This window comes from Saccopteryx leptura, chromosome 6 (assembly GCF_036850995.1).
Source record: "Saccopteryx leptura isolate mSacLep1 chromosome 6, mSacLep1_pri_phased_curated, whole genome shotgun sequence".
Lineage (NCBI taxonomy): Eukaryota > Metazoa > Chordata > Mammalia > Chiroptera > Emballonuridae > Saccopteryx > Saccopteryx leptura.
The window spans coordinates 168,411,993-168,438,133 of NC_089508.1; the positions used below are offsets into that span (position 1 = coordinate 168,411,993).

The 26,141-nt window shown below is 37.7% G+C and overlaps 1 protein-coding gene across 9 annotated transcripts in view; it reads left to right on the forward strand.

Annotated features, from left to right (window-relative positions):
• The first annotated feature begins 1,632 nt into the window (after positions 1–1,632).
• The window catches only part of TCERG1 (transcription elongation regulator 1), a 60,551-nt gene continuing 36,042 nt past the window's right edge, over positions 1,633–26,141 (forward strand). For 4 of the 9 annotated variants that reach the window (XR_010752010.1, XM_066388171.1, XM_066388179.1 and 1 more), the window contains exons 1-9: positions 1,633–1,731; positions 7,395–7,620; positions 10,964–11,116; positions 12,449–12,944; positions 17,438–17,680; positions 22,121–22,183; positions 23,315–23,515; positions 24,241–24,353; positions 25,309–25,397. Coding sequence is in view for 8 of the 9 variants with exons in the window: in XM_066388171.1 (XP_066244268.1) it covers positions 1,673–1,731; positions 7,395–7,620; positions 10,964–11,116; positions 12,449–12,944; positions 17,438–17,680; positions 22,121–22,183; positions 23,315–23,515; positions 24,241–24,353; positions 25,309–25,397 (1,643 nt within the window). In the remaining variant the exon portion in view is untranslated. The remainder of the gene's footprint in view (positions 1,732–7,394; positions 7,621–10,963; positions 11,117–12,448; positions 12,945–17,437; positions 17,681–22,120; positions 22,184–23,314; positions 23,516–24,240; positions 24,354–25,308; positions 25,398–26,141) is intronic. The other 5 variants (XM_066388175.1, XM_066388177.1, XM_066388172.1 and 2 more) reach the window with 3 other exon arrangements.

Sequence of the window (26,141 nt, forward strand, 5' to 3'; positions counted from 1 at the left end):
TGGTGAGCCCTAAAAGACATAATATATGAAAACTACTTAGTGTAGTGCCTGGTATGTATAGTTAAGTCTGAGTAAAATTTATCTACTATTTTAATATTTTAAGCAACTTAATGATAAGGTTCATCTTCATTATACCTTTGAAACCCCAGAACCTAAAGGTTTCTCCCCCCCCCCCCTTTAATTAAAAGAGAAATAAATATTCAGAATTCCTTCTGGGTACCAGAGTGTGCTCATTTTAGACTAGTGTATTTTAAAATTGAAAAGCAGATGCTTTAAAGCAGGGGTCCCCAAACTTTTTACACAGGGGGCCAGTTCACTGTCCCTCAGACCATTGGAGGGCCGGACTATAAAAAAAACTATGAACAAATCCCTATGCACACTGCACATATCTTATTTTAAAGTAAAAAAAACAAAACCGGGAACAAATACAATATTTAAAATAAAGAACAAGTAAATTTAAATCAACAAACTGACCAGTATTTAAATGGGAACTATGCTCCTCTCACTGACCACCAATGAAAGAGGTGCCCCTTCTAGAAGTGAGGCAGGGGCCGGATAAATAGCCTCAGGGGGCCGCATGTGGCCCGCGGGCTGTAGTTTGGGGACCCCTGCTTTAAAGCCTTTTCCAACTAACTTAATATAACTTAAAAACACTCATCAGATTGCAACTAATTATTTAATACAATTTAGAAGACATTTTCGTAGTTAATATTACTTAAAAGCATGGCAATAATCCTCTCTGATTTGTTTAAGTAAGGTGATGTGTTTAAATAGGTGACCAACATTTTTACAATGAAAAGGAGGACAAAAATAAATGGAAGAAAACAATATCATAAATAAAAGAAACACTTTATTCATTACAACAATAATACACTATAATATAAATGCATAATAAAAACATTTGTAATATTTTATATTATAATAATGCTTACATGCCTATTAATTTTTAATAATAATTGTAAGAAAAAGTACTCATTTAGATACAAATACGTTACATCACACACAATGGATCAACTCTGCATCAATCGAATACGAACATTTAAAGATTAGTCTTCCAATATCAAAAAGGAGGACATGTAGGAGGACACTTTTTGAGGGAGGACAGAACTTAGAAAAGAAGGACTATCCTCCCTAAAGGAGGATCATGGCCACCTTAGTTTAGGACTCTTGATTCTGAAAAGCTGGGAAATAGCTCATTTCCACGGAAACTCTATGATTGGTTATAGCTCAAGTCAGGTCAATTTTTGATTGGCTCACGCAATGGAAATAGTCTCTGACTGAGCCAATATCGCCAGCATGTGGCCAATATGGCTCCACAATTGGCCTTCCTGGAAGCCGGCAGACACGTGGCTACCGCAAGCCCGTGCAATGCGTGGGAGGACCTAGTTTTGCTTACCACGCGAGGGCGCTGGAGGTTCCTCGTTGCTGAAGTCTCATTTCCCATAAAGCCTCCGGGCGGCCAATCAACTGGCTGTCTCCAACCGCTTTCAAAGTCGGCGGGCCCTTTCACCAATAGTAAGGCAGCTACCGCCCTCAGCTCGAGAATTGATGGGAAGTTTCACCATTCACCTCGTAGGTCTCCGCTGTCTCCGCCTCTCTCGCAGGAGATTGATGATCTGTCGGGCCAATAGAGGACGGCCGGTCGGCGGGTGGATGAACGCGGTCCTCTGTAATGGCGGAGCGTGGCGGGGAAGGGGGGGACGGTGAGAGATTCAACCCGGGGGAGCTCAGGTAAAGGGCGCTGCTCTTTATTACTTCTCGGCATGTTGGAGCCCTGGGGGTAGGCCTGCCGCGGAGATGCGGGGTGGAGGGCGGGCCGAGGAGCCGCGGCGGCTCGGGTCCGGGACCGCGTGGGGCTGGAGAAGGGGGAAGGGGAAGGTGGCTTGAATGAGAGAGCCGGGCTGGGGCTGGGCCGCGGCCTCCTGTGCGTTTTCGGGGCGCTCCCAGACATTTACGCGGGACCCCGCGCCCCCGCGCCTGCGGCCCCGGGCCGGGCCGGACCGGACGCCACCGCCTCGGGGCCCCACCTCGGCCGGCCCCAGCCTTTGCTCCCGGCGGCGCGGCGCCGCGGGCCCGGTCCTCCAGGGCGCCCCTCCGCCGCGCCGCCAACTCCCGGGACCTCGCACCGCTTCTGGCTCAGCCTCCCCGCGGGATCGCCACGTTTGCCCCGCTTCTTCTGCCCCACCTCGCTTGCTTTCCTCAACTTCTTGTGGCCTTTCTTTCTCTTGTTACCCCCCGCCCAGTATTTGTGAATAATAACAATAGCAGCGGCCGTTTGTTCCGAACTTCTAGGTGCCAGTTAGCTTTTTACTTAGAGTTGTCTCCTTTAATCCTCACGTCCACTCTTTGGAGTAGTGGCTTGCTTCATTTTGCAGGCAACAGACCAGAGCCTCCCTTAGGTAAGTGACTTGCCCGCGTTCCAGGTGAGAAACTGAGCCCCAGGGAGAGGTTGAGGAGGTAGAACAAGGTCGCACCGACGGGCTCGTAGCTGCAGGAAGTTAAGCGGCTTGAACCCGGACAGTCGGGCTCCCGAGCCTGCGGTCTTGATCACGCCCGAAGGAGTAACAGTGACCTTTCTTCTGGTGTCTCCTTGCCTGTGGAAGTTAAGATTTGGTAATAAAGTAAGAGTGGGCTTGGAAAAACCTCAAGTCAGTGGTTTTGGGGGAAGACTAGATACGAAGGTTTATGTGTATTCGATCCATTTCTTTTTCTGGCTGGGGAAAACGTCATTTCCGATGTTCTGCTCCCATTCTGAGTTGTGCCACTGTCAACGTTTGAAAATGAAAAGGAGCAATGTAGCTTTTTGAGCAGTCTAGTATTGTCTAGAGCCCAAGATGAAATCGTATAAAGAAGTGGGTATTGCTTTTCAGGGTTTTAGGGAAAATAATAATAATAAATAATAATAATGTATTTTAGATTCTGAATTGTCACACACAGGAAATCCTTACTTTGACAGGAATAAAATCTTGTCTTATATCAGAGATGAACCTCAAATCCTGTCAACCTCTTCTGTGTGTTCACTTTGGTAATGAGTGATCAAAATGCATTACCAGGGTGGGTCAGTATTAGTGATGAAAGGATTATTCCTGATTCTGTTGACAAGAGAGTGCTACTTAGTTTGAGATGGGTTTATTTGGGAACATTACTCTGCACTTAAGAAAGTGTCTGTCAGTAGCCTTTTAGATTTTATTAACAGTAATCAAGACATGGATGTTGCAAATATTTTATATCTTGCCTCTTGGGTTGGAAGTTGCTTCCGGAGCATATTGTACAGATCTTTAGTTTAACACTTTCCATGGTTTATGAGAAATTGGCTGTTTATGTGGTCTCTGGTGGCAGAAATTGGAGCTTTGTTTTTGTAAATATATTCTGAAGGTATTTCATAGTATGTCTGGCAGACAAGGGGTTCAGTCAGTATAGTCATAAGTGAATATAGACGAATTAGAGATGATTCACTAATTAGACCCACATTTACTGAGTGTGTGCTCTGTGACAGTCATTGACATAGGTGCTGGCACTGGAGTCTTGAACCAGACCAAAATCATTTGTCCTCAAGGAGCATCCATGCTGATGAAGATTGATCTAAATGCTGGACTAAATTAACCACATCAAGTGAGGAGATCAGCCTCCAAGTATGAAGTGATTTATAAAGATCACTGAGTAATTGACAGACTGGATTTGTCTCCCATATATCAGTAGCATCTTTCTGCTTTGTCCCCTCTCCACTCCGTCCCCTCTGCGCTCCCCCCTTCTCGTCACCATTGAGGGGCTTGCATATCTGGATAGCGTACCTCTAGAGAAATGCATTTGTTCTTGTAAAAAAAGTTTTTTTTGTTTCTATTTTTGCAACTAGTTTTGTGAAAAGGTTGAAAGTGGTAGGAATGCAAATAACCTGCAATAGACAGACTTTATTTGGACATCCAGATGCCATTTATCCCTTTAGAGTTGAGGGCCATTAAGGTAACTTTTAGTCATATTTGTATAGATGCTTTACCCAGGGCCTTAGTTTACCTATTAATACCTTATGACAAGGTACTTGGAATCTAAATTTTCTCAACTGTAAAATAAGAATAAGAATATACTAGTGTTACCACTGATTAGATACTTAAACAAGTTATTTTTCTGTGCCATAGTTTCCTCTGTAAAAATGGTGCCAGACTTAACCTTACTGTGCTGTTGGGAGGATTAAAAGAGTTAGTACAAATAACGTCCATATAACCATGCTTGCAAGGTACATATATAGGAAAAGTACCCATTGCTCACTGTCATAATTGAAACAACATTCGAACACTTACCGCCATGGGCATTAGGTTGAGTATACTTAAGGGAAAATTACTATATATACAAGTGGGTATAGTACAGAAGTAAACAAGTGAGAGACTTCTTGGCATTTCTCATAACTAAAATCCTGAATTGGGTAATGAGCCTAAGAGGGTCTGGGAGAGGCTAGGGGTGGGAAAGGAGTTTGAGGTGACATTTGAACTGAAACTGATAATGAAAAGGAGCCAGTTATATAAAGATCTAGGGAAAAGCATTTGGGCAGAGGGAACAACAAATACAGAGATTTGAATGTAATGAATTCAAAGTATTGATCAAAAAGACTGGAGTCTATAAATGGGTCAACAAGGGACAGGTTATGTAGAGCTTGATTGTAATAATTATAGTAATAAAATAGCTAACACTGTTACTAACATTAATACCATTAGTACTATTACTGTACTAATGTTATAGCAACAGTAATAAAAGCTATACTTAGAGAGCACTAATGGGCTAGGTGCTGTTCCAAGTACTTTATTAACTCATTTAATCCTTACTGCAAGTTCTGCTAAATTGGTTGTGATGAAGCAGTGTTATACATATCTGGCATCAGAAAATGGCAACTTTAAGCTGCTGATAGAGGGAATTATGTGCATTTTGTCGCTATGTTAGTGGTAGACTTGAAGGACATCTAGTCAGATTGACAGTGAAGTGCCTTTTATAGGTAGAGCACAGTGCTGGGTGTCTGGGGGATTGAAAGTAGTGTGGTTAGAGTGGTTGACTGTGTGTCAGGTACTATCCTAAATGTTTCACAGGGTAATCTCTGAACAGAGATATGAAGTAGGTTACCCAGCTCATTTACATCTGAGAATACTCAGGCTCAAAAATTACATAACTAGTCTGACAGCAAAAAACAGAGCCCTGATTTGACAGAGCCATGATTCTAGAGACTAAATGCTTAGCTTGAAGCTATTAACTAGGAAGTGTGAACTTTTAAAGAAAGAAATATAGTACTGTAGAGTTTTTTGACAGGAGAGAGGCAGACTCAAAGGAAATCCAGGATTAAGGTGCATTATTAACTCAGGGCTGAAACACTTGTCTTTCCTTGGTAGTTAACTTTGTTTCTGCACTAAAAGTTTAGTCATTTCTTCAGTAACAGTAGCCATGTGTCTTTTGGGAGTACAGTACATATCATTTGAAAAAGACTGATTATTCTGATATAACACATGTTCCTCTTTGTAGTCACTGTTTTTAACTCATACTTTCTAAGTTCGAGTGTAGGATAATTTGCAAATTTGGTTAATACAGGTGGCATATACAATTCTGTGTGTATTTACAACCCTAGTACTCTAGAAGGAAAGTTGATTCTTTATCAGGATTTATATATTTTTGGTGTCATTTGAACAGTGATGTGGAAAATTTAGAAAAAATTCAAAGGGTAATCTTAGGCAAAAGGTTGAAAATGTAGTTAAGTCGGAAGAGCCTGGTAAGAAGAGAAATTAAGAATGATCATCTTCAAGTATATTAAGGAATATAATTGTTAATCTTTTCTTGAGGACAGAACTGTAAATTTCATGTATAATAGAGAAATATATAGTAGCTACTGATATGTGCTTAGTAAATTGACTATGGTACATTATAGTAAAAATAATTTTAATAAAATTCTACATACTTTGCTTGTGATGTACAGGTATTCATTGGTTCATTCAACAAATATTTATTGAGGCCTACTATGTGCAGACCTAAATATGTGCTGGGGAAGTAGGGTGAACAGGACGTGGAGAAGTTTTACTCTGGAGGGGCTTATGTAGACAGCATGGTGTAGTATTTAAGAGCTGTTTGCCTGCATTTGAATCCTGGCATTTCCATTGAATCAGCTGTGTGGCCTTAGGCAAGTTATTTGACTTCTCTGTGCCTTTAGTGTCCTCATCTGTAAAATGAGGCTGATATTAACATCTATCTTATATGGTGTTATGATGATTAAATGACTTAAGAAGAGCTTAGAGTACTGTGTGAAACATAGTAAATACTTTTAAGAGTGAATAATTAAAAAAATTTTTTTTTTTTAGAGAGCACTTGTGAGAGGAGATAGATAATAATGTGATATTATGTATGATACCTGCTTAAATAGCATGGAGAAGACTGCAGGACGGGATAGGTGCAGTGTAGCGAGAGCTTATCTCCTAGGCTGCTACCCTCTGCCCTTGTAAAAAAAAATTATCTTTGGAAGTCATTTCAAACTTACCAAAGTTACAAAAGTAAAGATAGTACACTTAGTGTTAATATTTTGCCTCTTCTGCTTTGTTATTTGCACGCATGCAGCTCTGTGTTACTCTGAACCATTTGAGGGTAAGATACATATATACCATGACTCTTTACTTTTAAATACTTAAGTGTGTATCTTCTAAGAATATAGTCCTTTGCTTAACTACACCACAGTTACAAACTTAATACCTTTTACAGTGATACAGTACTTTAAATCTGTTGTTCCTGTTCCTGTGTTGTCCATTAATCCAATATAGTTTTATAGCATTTCTTCTCTCTAGTACAGGATTTGGTCTAGAATTAATGTTGTGTTGTCATGTCTCTTTAGCTCCTTTAATATAGAACATTTCCACAGCCTGCCTTTGTCTTTTATGTATAACATCCACACTTCTGAGGAATGTAGCCTCTGCTCCCCCCTTTTAAGTAGAATATTCCTTATTTTGTGTATCTAGTATTTCCCCATTATTAATTTGAGATTACACATTCTTGCCTGTAGGAGGTGATGCTCTGTCCCTGTCAGTCACATGGTGTCCATCTGTCCTTTTTAGATGACATTAATTTAGATTCCCCTCGTCAAGGTGTTGTGTGATTTCCATCTTACGTAGTGTTTATTTCATCTTCCTTTGCAATTATAAGCAGCATGTGCGGAATGTTTTAAGCCCATCCAGATAGCCTCTTCATGCAGACTTCCTTCTAGGTTTGGTGTCCGTCGATCATTCTCACTGGGGCACTTTTTGCCGTGATGGTTGCAAATGATGACTTTCCAACTCCACTTGCTCTTCAGGGCCCATTAAATTCAATGCAATTAGAGACCAGTAGCTACATTTTCATAATTTTGACAAAGAAATACTAATACATTGTTTTCCACATAGGATGGCTCAACAGCAGGCCTTGAGGTTTCGAGGCCCAGCCCCCCCACCAAATGCAGTGATGCGAGGCCCACCACCGCTCATGCGGCCTCCTCCGCCCTTTGGGATGATGCGAGGCCCTCCTCCACCACCACGGCCCCCCTTCGGACGTCCTCCTTTTGATCCTAATATGCCGCCGATGCCTCCTCCAGGAGGGATTCCTCCACCTATGGGCCCTCCACACCTTCAGGTAAAGAATGGAGCAGTTGCCATTTCTTCATTGGATTAGTGCCAGTGCTATATCAGTTTTTCCTTAAGAACTGTGTTCTTAGTTTCACTTTTTAGGAAGGTATAACCCTTATATTAACACATTGCTCCACAAGCAGTGATAACAGTAATTTGAATAGAAAAATATGCTGCATAGGAAACTAAGATTAGATAGAGTTACCTGCCTTTATCTCTGACAGTTGCTTTTAGTAAACCATCTTCTTTATGGGTAATGAAGTTTGAAATTTAAATGTATAACTTTTTTAGTTATTGCTGTTTATTTTCATTGACACACTTTGCCTTTATGTATAAACATATATGTATGTACTGAGCAGTTGGAACGTAGGATAGAATCTAGAACAACAAACACATTTTGTAAGCACATTGTTTGTATTTTTCCCCCTAAAAACCATAGGGTTATTTTGTAATTTTAGAAATAGTATTATAGGATTTTGTTAAATAAAAACTTTTCTGGTATTTTAGCCTGAGCACATATTCCTCTAGTATATGTAGTCTCAGTTATTGTCTGAAATGAGGTCATGAAGGTGTCATATGTCAAATGTTTACTTTTGAGGTTTTATTTTTTTGTTTTCTGTTTTCTTAGTTCATCTAGCCTGTACAGTTATAAAACCAAGTAAATATAGTAGTATCATCTCTCTTCTAATAGCATAGATGATTGAGAAGGAGCTTACTAAAAGTAGCAAAAGACAGTAAAGTACCATTTAAGTGATACTAACTCTATTTAGATAGGGAATATTTATGGAAGAGACACAGATTTTAATACATTGTTTAAAAATTTTATTGCCTTCCTAGTAATGAATAGGCCCTAATCCTTAAACAAAAAGCTTTATTTTTCTCCAAGATTAAAATAAGTAATTTTGACCTATTGACTCTGTATAACTTGGTACATATGAATTCTAATTTTTGCCTTTAAGAGTTAAATGTACTAGCAAAAGATTAAAATAAGAGTTATTAGGTTTAACTAATATAACCCTCGATTGGAAATATATCAAACGTTGTAATGGGATAATTTGTAATGTTGTGATGCTTTTCTTGGTCCTGATAGATAATTGTGTAGTTTTGTCTTAAATCCAGGTGATTTTCAGCTAATGTGCATGAGATGTATTTGGAGTGGATATTTAATAGAACATAAGTCTGTGTGCTGATGCTTGAAACACACTAAACTGAATCCAAAAGAAAAAAGAATGGGGACTAAAGTATTTTTAAGAAAAAATGAAGTACAGTTTCACATTATCAGCACAATGTCAATTCTGTTCTCCAGATTAAGATGCTTTGGATAATTGAATCTTAGTGTTACTTGTATGTTATAGAGGACATCTTTTAATCCCAGTTCAAAATCTGTTGTTAAAATGTTAGGCCACTTGTGTGCTTTGTAAGGGAGGTATAGCAATTACCGTTGAATTGTGTGGCTCAGGATCTTAGGTTGTGTTAGAAGAATGACAGTGAAGGAATGATCAGAGAGAGGGTCGAATTAATAATGGCTCCAGGAAAAAGTTTTTAAAATTGTAATATATGCCATTTAAATTCTTATTTTCCACTAAAAGTAAAATTTAGAATGATTATTTTACTCTATCTTTTAAACTTAACTGATGTTCGTGTCATTGGTGAGTTACATTATTATTATTTGAAAAAACAAAGTGATGAATATTTTCCTAGCTAATATTTTTTTTCTTGTAGGAAAAAGGAATAATTAACTACAGTGTGTCCATAAAGTCATGGCACACTTTTGACCGGTCACAGGAAAGCAACAAGAGACGATAGAAATGTGAAATCTGCACCAAGTAAAAGGAAAACTCCCAGTTTCATACCTATTCAGTGCAGAGCCCTATGTGGGCTCATGCACAGATTTTTTAGGGCTCCTTAGGTAGCTATCCCGTATAGCCTCTATAGCAGGGGTCCCCAAACTTTTTACACAGGGGACCAGTTCACTGTCCCTCAGACTGTTGGAGGGCTGGACTATAAAAAAAAAAACTATGAACAAATTTCTATACACACTGCACATACCTTATTTTAAAGTAAAAAAACAAAACGGGAACAGATACAATATTTAAAATAAAGAACAAGTAAATTTAAATCAACAAACTGACCAGTATTTCAATTGGAACTATGGGCCTGCTTTTGGCTAATGAGATCGTCAATGTGCTCCTCTCCCTGACCACCAATGAAAGAGGTGCCCCATCCGGAAGTGTGGCGGGGACCAGATTAATGGCCTCAGGGGGATGCATGCGGCCCGCTGGCCGTAGTTTGGGGACCCCTGCTCTATAGACTTGTCACTGACTGATGTCCTACTAGAACGGGGTTTCTCCACCAAACTGCCGGTTTCCTTCAACTGCTTATCCCACCTAGTAACGTTATTCCTATGTGGTGGCGCTTTGTTATAAACGTGCCGATATTCATGTTGCACTTTGGTCACGGATTCGAATTTAGCGAGCCACAGAACACACTGAACTTTCCTCTGTACCATCCACATCTTGACTGGCATGGCCGTGTGCTGCTCCGCTGTATACACGGTGTTATGTCATCATCTGCGCATGCGCACATGCTGCCACATCATCCTACAGAAACTGGGAGGGTTTTCCTTTTATTTGGTGCAGATTTCACATTTCTATCGTCTTTTGTTGCTTTCCTGTGACCGGTCAAAGTGCACCATGACTTTACAGACACACTGTATATCCGTAAAATTTTTCTTTTTAGATATTGCTCTGTTATTTGTAAATAATGGTTCTCCTCTGATTGGTTCCTATTTTGAGGTGCGAAGGCATTGGTGTGCCTGGTGTTCAAAGAGATACAAAAAAAATCACTTTTTTACAAGTAATCCATTGCCTAGTGCAGTGATTTTCAACCTTTGTTTCTCACGCACTCATAAACTAATTACTAAAGAAAAACGGGCCCTGACCTCTTCTTCTTTAGTAACTAATTTATTTGTGCCATGAGATGAAAATGGTTGTATTTAGTCAGGGGCACTGACCTTAGTAATTAGTGTGTGCTTGTGCCATGAAAAAAAAGGTTGAAAATCACTGGCCTAGTGTATGAAATATGCATTTAAAGTATTAAAAACAAAGCAGAATTCATCCATAATGCTATAATCCAGAGATAACTCCTGTATGTTGATATATTTTTTTCCAGTTTGTGTAATCATTTTTATCTCAGAGAAACTTGGCTTATGCATCCTAGATGAATGTATTTGGATGGACTGTAAAACTAGTTTGGTTTCTTATGTAGTGTTTTACATTTGGGTAGAATTTAGTAATAACTTGAAGGGAAAAAAAATACAAGTGACCATTACTGTTGTTGTGAATTAACAGAGACCACCTTTCATGCCTCCACCCATGGGCACCATGCCGCCTCCTCCGGGGATGATGTTTCCACCAGGAATGCCTCCTGTGACTGCTCCTGGTACTCCAGCACTGCCTCCTACTGAGGAGATATGGGTTGAAAATAAAACTCCAGATGGGAAGGTAAATTAGAAAATATGTTTAGATTATTAACTCCTTGGTGACAGAAGAGTAAAACCTAAAAGAGTTCTGACAGGTTGAGATCAGTGACAGTAACTGCCAGTTAAGAATGAGCCTGTAGCAATGGTGTGTTGGCCAAGAAAAAAAAAGAAGGAGTGAGTCTGGGATGAGCAGGGCGTGGGGTAGGAATCTAGGAAAGGCTCACCGGCCTGAACTTCTACAGTGTTTACCTATGATTCTGGAAGCTTGTATTTTGTTCTATTTATTTGTTTTAGAGAGAGAGAGAGAGAGAATGAGGCAGATAGGCAGGAAGGGAGAGAGATGAGAAGCATCAACTTGTAGTTGTGGCACTTTAGTGGTCATTGATTGCTTCTCATACGTGCAGGGGGCTCAAGCTGAGCCAGTGACCCCTTGCTCAAGCCAGTGACCATGGGATCAGGTTGATGATCCCATGCTCAAGCCAGTGAGCTTGGGTTTCGAACCTGGGACCTCAGTGTCCCAGGTTGATGCTCTATTCACTGCGCCACCACTGGTCAGGCATGAAAGCTTGTATTTTACAATAAATATGTGTCACAGGTCCCCAAAACAACTCTCAGTGGTAGTATTTCCTAAGAGGACTCATGGTTTTATGGAACTCAGCATGTAGTTGTATCCACAGCTAAGACTAATTATGGTGGAAGGATACAAAGAAAACTAGCAAAGAGAAAAAGGTGCATGGGGCAAAGTCTGTAGGAAACGCATAAGCTTCCAAGAGTCTACTCTGGAAACACAGAGAACGTGTGTAATGTCTCTAGCGAGGAATTGTGACAACGTGTGCGAGTGGTTGTCTGTCAGAGGAGCTCGCCTGAGCTGGGGAGCTGGGTTTTCATTAGGGACTGACATCATTGTCCTAGCACATACCAAAATTCCAGACTCCCGGAGGGAAAGCAGGTAATTTAGCATTTACTTCCTTGTTTGCGTAAATAGTTTAGGCACAGTGAGCCTTTCATATCAGTTACCAGTTAGAGAATGGTGGTAACCCTCTGAAAATCCAAGTTTCCAGATGCCAGCCAAGGGTCAGTTTTGCAAGCAGGGCTCTCTAAAGATAGCAGTAAGTCCTACTATGTTAACTTTCTGTGCAAAAAATAATGTTAGTTTCTGTTTGTGTGTGTGTTAAAAATTCAGTGTGCCCTTTATAGAAAATTAGAAGGGTAGAAAGGATGGAAAAATTAACTGTAGGCTCATAATATATGAACAGCCAATTTTGATGTGTTTTCTCTAAGTTGTTTTTATTTTTCCAATAACTTAATGATAGTTGACAGATTCTGTGATACCAGTGATTTTTCTTCCTTGCAGGTTTATTATTATAATGCTCGGACACGTGAATCTGCATGGAGCAAGCCAGATGGAGTTAAGGTCATTCAGCAGTCAGAGCTGACACCTATGCTTGCAGCCCAGGCGCAGGTTCAGGCCCAGGCCCAAGCCCAAGCCCAGGCCCAAGCGCAGGCCCAAGCACAGGCCCAGGCCCAGGCCCAGGCGCAGGCGCAGGCCCAGGCCCAGGCCCAGGCTCAGGCCCAGGCTCAGGCCCAGGCCCAGGCCCAGGCTCAGGCTCAGGCCCAGGCCCAGGCCCAGGCCCAGGCCCAGGCCCAGGCCCAGGCCCAGGCTCAGGCCCAGGCCCAGGCCCAGGCCCAGGCGCAGGCTCAGGCCCAGGCGCAAGCACAAGCAGTAGGAGCTTCCACCCCTACGACCAGTAGCCCAGCACCTTCAGTGTCCACTTCAACATCATCATCCACGCCATCCTCTACCACATCTACCACGACGACTGCCTCTTCGGTTTCGCAGACAGTATCAAGTGAGTAATAGCGTGTGTTTTCATTTGGGAGCTAGGGAAGTGGATGAGCAGGGACTGCATTTCAAAATGATCCTAGTGTTTCAGGTATTATCCTTGACGTTACTTAAAAGCCATTATGACATAAGACTTTGGAATAAAGAAGAGACATTTACATTAGTAGAAGGAACTATTTGCCTAGTTGTAATTCATGGTGCTAAACTGGGGAAGTACAGAGGTAGCTAGCCATTCACCTTGGCTAACAGTAATGCTGGGAGCTGTGGGCTTTGCAAAATAAGTGGAAGTCTTCGTCCCTTTCTTACAGAGCTTCCAGCTTTTCTAATTGAAGAGACCAGCATAATACATGTCAAACAGTATAGTGTGCAAAATTATACAGTGAAAATAGAAGATGTAACAATTGGAGAAAACATAGAGATGAGTGGGTCGACTACACAGTGTTGAGGTTGATCATGAAAGATTTGTGGTAGAATTTGAGTAAATTCACAAGTAAGGAGAGGTCTTTCAAGTAGAGGGGAAGAGCATCAAAGTTCTAGAAATGAAGATAAATGTGTGTGTGGGATTAAGGAACTCTTTTGAGGTGGGAAGGTTTATATTGGCTAATAAATTGAATAAGAACGAGATCGGTTTATGAAGTTGAGAGCCAGGCAAATTCAGGCAGGCCCTGGGGACCCTGTAGAAATGCAGTACTCTGAAAGATTTTTCTGGTGCTCATTTGGGGGTAGTCTTGAAATTGGAAACTTAACTAGGAACTCTTTGATAATCTCGTTTAGAGGTTAATTGGTCCTAGAATGAGATGTAGGCAGATGAAATGAGCTGAAAAAGTAGCAGTCACAAAGGTAAGAGAATTTTCAGGTGTAAAATCACAGAGGCCCAAAGGTTAGATCTTTTCTAAAAAGATGAGAGGTGATTAATAGCAGATTTTAGGGACAAAGAAAGAGAATCTGTCAACATGTTTAAAAGATTGTCATTAATATTTATATTATTTTTATTTGTTGCTGCTTACTCTCTGGGTTGAGATTGAGCCTCAGTATTTAAATAGTGGATTTTATTATATTGATTTGATTATTTATGATACTCTTATGAAAATACATATTCCTACAAGATGATTATGATTTGGACTATTTTGCTACATAGATAATAGTGATGAGAATAACAAAAAAAGTGCCCCTTGCCCCAGTAGCTTTGGGGACTTGGGAATTATTAATGTATATTATATCATAAAAAACCCTGTATATGAGAGGAATTTAACCGTAATAGATCTAAACTTGATTTTATTTCATTGATAGAAGAACTAACCTAAGAAGTAAGGCATTTGTAATATGGAGACGATTTTTTAAAGGCCCTACTTGTTACTATTTTCTAGACAAAAATGAACTTAATAGGAGTATGTAAATATACAAGTTTATTTTCTTTTTGTAGCTAAGGTAAATTCTGATAGGAAATAGTGAATTCTGGTAATTCTGGTGTGGAAGTCAACAGCTGGTAGAGGGTATTTGCCTTTTTTTTTTTTTTTTTTTTAAATAGGGTAGGGCTTCTAAAACCTGTGTTGCAAGGCAGAAAACTGCTGGTTTTTATCGGGTACCTGTAGTGGTAATGGAAAAGAAGGATTACTGTATTTCCCCATGTATAAGACTCTTCCATGTATAAAATGCACCTTGACTTTGGGGCCCGAAATTTGAAAATAAATGTATTACATGAAGTTACTGAACTCAAGTTTCATTCATCATAAAATTCATACAACTTCTCATCTGCGCGAAAAAGTGGGAAATGAAAGTTAAAAAATCTACAACCAATGTATAAGACACACCCAGTTTTTAGACCCCATATTTTTCGAAAAAGAGTGCGTCTTATACATGGGGAAATATGGCAATAAAAGCAACGTGGTTCGGTGTGGAGGCTCTGTTATGTTTTGTTACTTGCCTTTTTAGGAAGGAGAAATACTTAGTGTTAGGGAAGGTGGGTAACCAAATATTTTTAACTGTCCTGTGTGTATTTCATTTTCATATCAGGGTGGTCTTCAGGCCAGGAGCTATCTTGTGACTATCTACTGTTCCCTTCAGAACTCCCATTTGCCTTTTTTCACACTGCCTATCAGTGATTGGGAGGCCTTTATTCTAAGAACAGAATAGCAAAACTGTTCTTTTACTGCCTTTAAACATCAATTTTGATGTCTTTCTGAGTATGTATTCCTGACATCTGTTTTTATTTCACTTGATTTAGTGTCATGAAGTATTGTCATGCTACAGTCTTAATATTTCTCCAGATGTTTTAATCACTTATCCTTTTTAGCTGAGATCTGAAGCTGGATTAGTAGTATATTTTGAAGCCTAGCGTTTCACTAATTGTTTTAGCAAGTGGAATTAGTAGGAATTTATCCACTATGAAGTCCTAGTTGCCATTTTCCCAGTTTCCATTCAATTCTTTTATTGCCTTTATCCTTTTCCTCTCATGACTTATCACCACTAATCAAATTGGAAAATCCTATGTCAGCAAGAGAAATGGATTGAGTGAATACTTTTTGCCATCTCCATTGGTATTCCTTTCCACTTGAAATTGGATGCCTTTATAACTCATTTTCCTAACTACAGTACTTTGTATCAAAATATTGTTAATTATATCTAAATACTATTACCATGATATTTTTAAAGATGTAATTCTATGAACTGCAGTATAGACTTGGGCAGATGGGACTAAAAATTAAGAAATTTATATTTTTAGCTCCAGTTGAGAATAAACTTATAATCCTGTGCAAGTTTGTGAAAAATGCTGATAAATCCTACTTCTCAGGGAAGTTGGGAAGAATAACTAGATATATTTCAGCCATTACAATAGATTACAAATGCTAAATGGTATGTGTATGGGACTGGGCAAATGTTGCATGTAATTTGTATTTTTCACATTGTTATAAAATTATATTAATATGATACTGTACCCTAAGGCTAGGTCTATGCTAGACCAACAATTCATTCCTGGGCCCCTGAAGATACTTGTTTGGCCCTGCTGTCTATTTAGCCAAGGTGAGTCCCTCATTAACAAGTACGAAATTGCTCACATCTTCCCAGCCTAAGTGAGTTTTTCATTATTAGGTGCCGAAAAGAGATACTGACCGATTATGTTGTCAGTTGGAGTTCTGGGTGGTTTGTATGAAACAGTGTGCTTTTCCTTAGAATAAAATTAGCATAAATATTGAGAAAGCACCTTTATTTTATTATTCGATAAACTTATTCTTAGTTCAATATAGGTAGAGTTTGACATTTTTCTTTACAACAAGAAAAGAAGTATTTCTTATAAATGAATCACCAAAATGTTGTTTTGGAATTATATGGGTTATGAATAAATAACAAATGTAATATTTGATAACTGAAACTTTAAAAAGTATGAAATACAAATTTTATTTTTAGGTCATAGTTTGATTTTAAATGTGATAACTAGGGATAAATTGTTTTATTTTTTATAATAATGTATTAGCAGAACCAAATTATCCCGATTTTCTCACTCTCTTGGTCTCTCATACTGGAAACCCAAGTATTTTTTTTCTTTTTATTTAGAAATAATTATAAAGAAGCCCAAGTTTTTTCATTTGTTCCTGTACAGTCAGTTATTAGTTATCGCATATCTTTTTCTCTCTTTTCTTTTTTGCTTGGATAATTCCAGATGTGTTGAAATCGGTTTTCCCACCTCTACTTCCTATCTTTTTTCTGTGCATCTGCCGAGTTCATTCATCAAACGAGCACTCATTATTACTTACTCTTCAATACAGAAACCTTAATTCAGCCTCCCCATACATTCACGAAGTCATACAGATAACATGTGAACATGTGAATGCATTCTTATTAAAAACAGACTCTTAATGAAGCATATGTAGTTAAAAGTGAAAGGTACACACAGAGGTAATGAGTGACTATTCTGGTATGCATTGTTCTAGGTCATTTTTCTACATTTACATCAGTTCTTCTCTTTCCCTACCTAGTAAAGTACATACTCTTAGCCTCCTGTTCAAAACCTTCTCCTCTGTGCCTCTGGCCTGCATTTCCAGCCATAACTCACTAGTTCTGTTGATATATCTAGATTTTAGTAGTTGACTACTTGCCTTGTTTTCTAAGCAGTTCCTGGTTGTCCCCTGCTCTTTGGTTTTACTTACTTTCTCCACTGCTTGCTTATTTTCTCTTTCCACTTTGTCATTTCCTTGGTGAAACCCTACTCTTTCCAGGCTGCCATCACAGCATAAAATTTCTATACCCTCTCATGGTTAGGAATGGTCTTTGGGTCTTGATTTACACGCCTGTCCATTTATCCCATTTCGCTATGTATTTTAGTTATTTTTTTTATATTTCATTTAATTATTCTCCACTTCTTGAAGACAGAGACCTTGTTACAAATTTCTTGCAGTGCATGGAATGGGCCCTTAAGTACGTACTGAGTGAGTGAGTGATGAATGCAGATAGTAAAATGGTTTATGAAGGAGTGATACATATTTGTGTTTTATCTTTTATCAGCACCCACAACACAAGATCAGACCCCAAGTTCTGCTGTTTCAGTTGCCACGCCTACAGTTAGTGTTTCAACTCCTGCTCCTACAGCCACACCTGTGCAAACCGTCCCCCAGCCGCACCCCCAGACGCTGCCTCCTGCTGTCCCTCATTCAGTACCTCAGCCGGCAGCAGCGATTCCTGCTTTTCCACCAGTAATGGTACCTCCGTTTCGTGTTCCCCTTCCTGGCATGCCAATTCCACTTCCAGGTAAATCAGTGGATGACAATAGTCTTTCCAGCTGTTTCCATACTGTCAGTTGGTTTGTTCTCATGTGTCTGTTGCATTTGAAATTTGCCTTGAATCTCACCTGTTTGAAACGTTTTTGAACGATTCATGGCTAACTGCGATATTTTCTCTTCAGTTTTGGTAACTGTCCTTTTTGTTGTTGTTTACATGTCTAAAAATTAGAGCCACATTTAAAGCTACACTCATTTTGGATAATGGCCTCAATGAAATAAAAACGGTTATCTTGTGTAACTATGTTCTAAATGCAGTATTTTAAAGGGATTGAGTCTATGAAGTTGAGAGATCACAAGTCACTGATAGCTAACACAAGTTGAGTGATTGTTATATGTAGTGCATGGCTCTACCCACTTTACATGTAATTTATTTAATAGTCAACAGTCTTATGAGGTAGGTACACAGACAGGTTAAATTACTGCCCGTGGTCACATAGCTCATAAGTGATGGTGTTGGGGTTTGAGCCTGGGCATTCCAGATCCAAATACCATACTCTGATAGCTCTGTTATACTGGAATGAAACGTGAGTCACTTAACTGGAAAATATTTACCTAAAACAGAAATCAGAAGTTTTCCTTGTAGCAATTGTGAAGTAAATTATACCATGTACCATTTAAACATTTAGATAATTATGCTGAATTAATGGTGGGTTATTTATTTATTTTTTATTTTTGTCTTAGGGGAAATCATTACATCTAGAGAAGGAATTAAAAGATGGAATATAAGTCTATTGTTCATGTAGGGATTAAGCAGTGATATTGTCGGGCATCCTATTGAGTACATTTGCTGTTGTCAGACACATTTAATCCTTGATCCATGGTCTATTTTCCTAGCACAGTTGAAAATATTGATACCTTAAATCAAGTTCACAGGGCTAATTTGTATCAAAGATGAATAGAATCTAGGCCTTTTGTCTCCCAATTTTATATCTTCCCACCGTCTATAGTATTATTGCCACTTGGTTGTGCTAGTTTCTGTGTAAGAATAGGATTGTGATACAGCTCTTTCCTAGATTTAAACACATTTTAATTATCACTGTTTCTTCAGTTATCTTTTTTCTGTGATCCTTTGAAAAAGAATACTTTCAGATATTGCACTTTGTAAAAAGGGAACCAAAAAATTTCAAGAATTAGTGGTTGATTTGTAGAAAAACCTTCTACATGTTCTTGATGTAATGTTAGATAATTAAGTGCCTAGTATAACCTTTAGAAAATCAAACATGTTTTCTCTAATAGTACAGATTACCCTTTTTCTAAACAAGTAGCTAGATCCTTTCCTTTTTGGACATAACTTTTTGTAGAAAACTAAGTGATGGAGAATAGCTTGATATTCTTGATAACATCTTGCAATCTTGTTCTGCTTTAGGGTCAAGGACAATATTTAAGACCAGAACCTGGATTCTGAGTGATGTGGAGGAGCTGGGGTTGTTAATTCTGTTGAGAGAAGATTGAGAGGTAGCCTCATAACATTATTGAGTATTTGGAAGGCTATTTATGAAAGGACTTTTATTTTGTTTCAGAGGTTTAAATAAGACCAATGGGTGAAAGGTACGGAAGGGCAAAATTGCATTTCTATAGAAAGTAGAATTTTGTTACTATAAAATTCCTTCAGTTATAGCTCCATTTTTATGTCATGGTCTTTATTCTGTGAACCCACCCATTAAATGTTAGAATAGATAGTAGTGACCATTTGACTATATGAGGTGGTACCTATGAAATTCTGTAGTAAAAGGCATTTAATAAATGGCAGCCACTAACGACATTTTAGGCCAGTTGGAAGAGAATTTAAGTTAGATACTTAACATCTTTTTCTAAGGTAACAAGATTCGTCAGAGAGGGAGCTAGTGTTTTATGGAAAGTAATACTAATATTTACATAGTAAGGCATCTTTTATATTACTCTTCATCCATTTTTTCTTTAATTCAGTCCTCCAAAGTACTTGAGTGAAAAAGAAAAACGCTTCTTTCTCTTCCAAATCTTTGGTTTTATGTACAGTGAAGCTGTCTCTCATTGTATATAGTATTATATTGATTTTGCATTAAAGTGAACAGGAGGGCTTAGGATGTAATTTATCTTGGAGCCTTAAGTTCTGTTTAAAAAGCAATGTATATGGTTCTATTGGGAATGATTAAGGAAGGGATAGTCAAACAAGAAGAAGAAAAGGAGTGGAAGAATTAGGTAAAATATTGGCAGAAGAGGGGCAAATGGGCATAGTAAATTGGATTAGAATTGTAGGATTTCTACTTCTAAGACTATAAAATCTTACTTGGAATTTTAAGAAACTTACTGTCAGTGACATGAAAAATTTCCAAAATGCTAAATGGAATTTTCTAATTTCCTAATACAGCATAATTTGAGGATAGAGTTGTAGCCAAATTGAACAAATGCACCCTTTCAAAAAAAGGTTTAAAACTTAGATTTGTGGTTATTTTGTGACTCTTCATGATATGCACATAGTAATCACCCAAAGAGAAAACCTGAAGGTTATCTTTTAGCATGGGAAGAAACACAGGACCTTTCAGTGTGTTCTGCATGTCAAATAAAAGAGTTTTACGTTGCCCCAATTGATATTGAAAAATGTTAGTTATGCTTAGATACAGAGAGATTCGATTTTCATCTCTTTAAGTCATATAGTTAAAAAGAGGTTGGTTTTGGAGAAGTCTTTGAGGATAAAGTTTATATACAGAGTGGGACAAAAATTAGGTTTACAATTGTGAGATAATTTATTCTTGTATTATTTATTAATTATTGTATTATTTATCTGTATAAAGCTGTAAATGTACTTTTGCCTCACCCTGTATTCTAGGAGTTAGTTGACTAGTGCTAACTTAGTAAGTTCAGTGGTCCTGCAGATGACAGTATTTATACTAATTTAAACTTAATACATGTTGTAACTTCCTTAACCAAATGGATTTTCCCATTGCAACTATATATGTAATTTTACTCAGCATGCTTTTATGATCTAGGGCAGTGGTCGGCAAACTGTGGCTCTTTGGCCCCTTGAGTGTGGCTCTTCCACAAAAGACCACGTGCGGGTGCTACCTCGATAAGGAATGTACTGACCTATCTAGTTTAAGTTTAAAAAATTTGGCTCTCAAAAGAAATTTCAATCATTGTACTGTTGATATTTGGCTCTGTTGACTAATGAGTTTGCCGACCACAGATCTAGTGCTTTTGTTTTAGTAGTTTCAGAGTTAATAGAAAGTTTAGCTTTAATGTTCTTTATTTAAAATAGTGAGAAAAAAGACAGTTTTTAAAAAATGGCAGTATTTTTGTGTGTGTGTGTGTGGACATAGGTACATTATATACAGACTCGGGTTTAATTTTACTTTTTGTCTCTGAATTAGGAGAAATTTGTTTTCCTGTACTATAGTGGGGAAAACAGTTTATTATTTTTAATTTTATCGGTACCAAACTAGGTTTAGTTTTTTAAGCTGAAACAAATAGAACATAAATTTAATTCCCCACCCTTTTCCTTCATCTTTCAGCTTTATCCTTTAGATTTTTTGAAAATTCACTCTTAATTTTGAATTTCCTTAATGACAGTCTTAGTTTTCCAGCTTTTTCTTTCGTTCCCTTTTAATATCACCATTGTAATGCATTGTGAAGAGTCTTCATTGTTCTAAGAACTTGATGTAATTTGTTCTTTAATACAAGTGCTGCCTTTTTAGCCAGGTTAAGTGATGGAGGTTTCTGAAGCAGACAGCTGGTGTAGTCATTAATGAGGTTAGAGGGCTATGTTTTTCTGGGCGTGTTAGCCGGCCTTCAGTGTTCCAAGCCCATGGCATTGAACAGGGCAGGCACTGGGCACTGATATTTTGTCGTTAGTTGAATGCTACCCTCTTCTTCATCTTTGCCCTTTTATTTACCATGGAGTATTTTGGTTCATTTCATAGCTTTTTTTCTTCCTTTCCCTCCCTCTCCTTTTGTCCTATCTAGTCTTTTTCTACTTCTGCATGGTTATGCTCCAGGCCTCAGCTTCTGCACGTAGTCCCCACATAGAAGCAGCACAGTCTGGTCAGTGTCATGCTGCGTCTGCCTTTTCCCTGGTATCGAAGCAACAGCAGCATGGGTTTGATGTCCTGGGAGGAAACGTCCCACATCCGAGCTTGTTGTATGTAATGAAGGGGCTTTCCTTTTGAATTCAAACTCTTGAGACTCCTTCAAATATTACCAGAGCTGGTTTGATAAAGAGGTAAAATTGATGTTTTAATTTATGATTAGTTATCATTGGATTTGGCGCCACTTCCCACAAAATGTCAAACAAAAAGGAATTTTATTCCATTCTTGGTCTTTTTCATTGGAAATAACATTCTAAATTGTAGTGGTAAATTATTATCCTGAATCCCAGTGGTAGCCGACATACAATGGCAGCTTTCCAACATATGCTTGCTTGTCCATTTTACAGGTGTAGCAATGATGCAAATAGTCAGCTGCCCGTATGTAAAGACAGTCGCTACCACCAAGACCGGTAATTTTTAAAACCATCTTAGTTTGTTTTGTCTGTAAGTTGGCATGGTAGTGAATGTTGTTGTTTATCCTTTTATTTATTTATTTTTGCCCAAATGAGTGGATTTTTAAATATTTTTCTTTTTAATGAGCAGTATAAATGCAGTTGTTATATTTGGCCAACACTTAATTTTCCCAATTGCCTGTAGCATTAGCTTCTTTGGTTCACAAAAGCAAATAAGGTCAGATCACTTTATATCTTAATTTTTATAATAAGTGTAAACAACTTCATTCTCATATTCATAACATTTAATTCTTTTTTGATGTGTGTTTTTAAGTTAAATATAAAAAAATCATTTCCATGTGTAAAGTGATGTGATTTTGCTTGCATGCTAGTGAGTATATATGTGTGTGAATATTTGTGTGTATAGAATAAACTTAAATGTTAAAATTATTGACTATAACTTCCTAAAACTTAAGAGTCTAGTATAGGATTTGAGGGTTTTTAAAGTTATAATACACATATTCTTATTTATGTAATATCAGCTTTTTTAGCTATCTTGTAAATATGAATCTTGGCTTACCTTTTAAAAAATAGAAACATTTTTTCTTTTACAAAGAGACTAAACTTACAGTTTACAGGGATATCTGACTAAATCACTTAGTATTTAAAGTAGATTTGATAAACTCAGTTATTAACTTTAAAACTGAGACTTTTATTCATACCCTTTTAGGTACCTTAGAACTAGAAAATAATTTTGCCTCAGGAAATATATTCAGTAAATATGATCATTGCCTTGATTTCATTACAATTTGAGAAATCCTTATAAAGTATATTTCTATTAATAAGTAGAGAATATATGTATAATTTATTATGTTAAGAGTTCAGCATAGGTGTGACACAAATCTCTGACTGTTCTTAAGGTACTTCTTGGATTGAATCTTGCATCTAATTGAATTTAGGCATTAAAACTGAATGAACCAGGATAATAGAGTTGAGTAATTAAAGCACATTTTATATGACTTTTATTTTTGTTCCAACTGGCTCTTTCATTTGTTAATATTTAATAGAAAGATTTAGCTTATATTTTAAAGTTTTATTTTGAATTGCAATTTGATACTTGGGTCTGACTTTTTCTTCTTCTTCTTTTAGGTGTATTGCCAGGAATGGCCCCTCCTATTGTGCCCATGATACATCCCCAGGTTGCCATTGCAGCCTCGCCTGCTACCTTAGCTGGAGCAACAGCAGTTTCTGAATGGACCGAATATAAAACCGCAGATGGGAAGACATATTACTATAATAATAGAACATTAGAATCAACCTGGGAGAAACCCCAAGAGCTAAAAGAAAAAGGTATAGTTTGATGGATTGGTGGGACATAGTATAAACTATGATATAAATAGAAGGCTATTTGAAATCCTGAGTTAATTCCTTTTTACACATTTGAGAGATTTTCTAATTACATAGTTGGGTTATTTATTCCTACTGAATTGATAAAAACGTAATTACTTAAAAAGCCAACTTATCTACTGACCTGTTTGTCTCATCATTTTTCCATCTGGAGAAATGAAATTATATGTACATACAATACTATTTTTACTGTTGTCAGGAATTGCATAATTCTGTTGTATAATTATTGGTATCCTTATCAAGATTGATAGTGCTGATCAGGAAGGAATGTGTATATGTCTTCTAAAGTAAAAAATTTAGGCCCTTGGAGTCTTGGATGAAGACTCATAATTTTTATCCCTTAAGTCTTTGTTTCTGTTCCTAAGTGTTTTAATATGTTACCCCTTTTAGCAAAATGAATGATTGCTACAAATGATGCATGAATGAACTGAAAGGCTTTATGTCCCTCTGAGATCAGTAGTTCTTTTTAGTGGCTGTTTCCTGATTGGTATAGCAAGGTACTTGAAGTGGAGCATTACATTAGATTCAAATTAATGGTATTACAAGGAAGAACATTTTATCTTTGTGCGTAGCAACTTCTAGGTATGGAGTATTTTAACTGCTTAGTCTCTGGAAGTTTTTAGAAACATTAAAACAATGGACTGACATTATCTTAACATTTTAAATAGAAAAATTAGAAGAGAAGATAAAAGAGCCAATTAAAGAACCTTCTGAAGAACCTTTGCCAATGGAGACGGAGGAGGAGGATCCTAAGGAAGAGCCAATAAAGGAGATAAAGGAGGTAAAGAGCCCAGCCTGTTACCATGGGAGCCAGCATTGGTCCTTGGGTACAAGTTACCTGTAACTGAAGGCCCATTTGAAATCTGTAGTTTTAGAGCGCTGGCTGGGCAACTCAGTTGGTTAGAGCATCATCCCGAAGTGCAGAGGTCACCAGTGTTACCCCCAGTCGGCACATACAGGAGCAGCTTGATGTTCCTGTCTCTCTCTCTCTCTCTCTCTCTCTCTCTCTCTCCCTTTCTGTGTCACTGAAATCAATACATTTTAAAAAATTAAAAAAAGAAATAGTTTTAGATAATTGTTATAAATCTGATTTCTGAAATTTTGGGGTTCTTTGAAATTTCTGATTCAGTTTTTCCTTTGAAAGTTTCATTAAATTACTACTTATAGTAAATCAAGATCCCTAGAAAGAACGGCTTTAGACAAGAGCTTGTCTGATTTTCAGCCTCCTGACTTACAGACTATTCCTTTAAAATCATAAGTACAATTTCATACTAGGGGAATATTTTTTGTATTTCATCTGTCATGGGATGATGATCTCCATACAGCACTAAAAGAGCTCTGTTTTAGGAAGTTTCCTGTATTCAGTGAGGGAACAGTGGTAGTCATGTTTTATTAGTAGGAAAATCAGCAAAATAAAAAAAATGACCTTAAATGAAGAGGTCTTCTTTAATTTTGTATACTGTGTGCTCCATTCCGGCTCTGAAGCAGCGTTAGTGCATCTGTTAGCTAGGACCATCTGCTGTGGCCAGAGTCTGCTCTTGTGGGAATTGGCTCTGTCTAGAGGGCAAGGATTTAGAACTTTTATTAGAAACTCCTACTCAGTCTCCCCTCCCTGTGCTCACACAGACCTTGTGTTGATTGCACTTTGAGGTATTTGCAGTGATATTTGTATTTGTGAAACTTTTTCTTATACTTTTATGATACTAATTAAATGGGAGTAATATAATTTCTCACAGGAACCCAAAGAAGAGGAGATGACCGAAGAAGAAAAGGCTGCCCAGAAGGCAAAGCCAGTAGCCACTACCCCTATTCCCGGGACTCCATGGTATGTGCCTGGTGCAATTTGGAAGGATTTGTTTGTTTGCTTATTTGTTTACTTGCCATACTTTGTTACATAGTTTGTCCTATAGAAATGAGAAGTACATACTTTAAAAAGTGTATGTCAAAAAGATATTTTTATCTACTGAATATTTTGGTTTTTGTTGTATTCTGTGTTTTCAAACACAGTGTGAACACACAGTTGCAGTGTCTTCCTCCGTTCATGGTGCCCTCTATTAATGTTTATTGTTCATAATTCGAGAATTGAACTCTGTGAGATCCTGAATCTACTGTTTATTGTTTAAATTTTTAAAAATTTGCTTTTGTATATATACCCACGTGGTTATGTTTCTAAAACTATGTAAAACTGTCTTTTTATCTAATTGTTGAATGGTCTACTTTTTTTTTGTTTGCCCTTTTCTCTCCCCGCATCAGTGCTTTTTCTCCTGTGTCTTCTGTAACTCATTTAACCCACATATAGTCCACACTTTGCACTTATAATCCAGAACAGTGATTTCCACTCTTTTTCATCTCATGGCACACATAAACTAATTACCAAAATTCTGCAGCACACCAAAAAATATATTTTTTGTCAATCTGAAAAAAAAAATAGGTTTAATTTTTATTCATTCACAATGGGCAGCTAATACATATATATATATATATATATATATTTTTTTTTTTTTTTTTAGTATGAGAAGAGAGACAGGAAGGGAGAGAAATGAGAAACATCAGCTCGTAGTCGTATCAT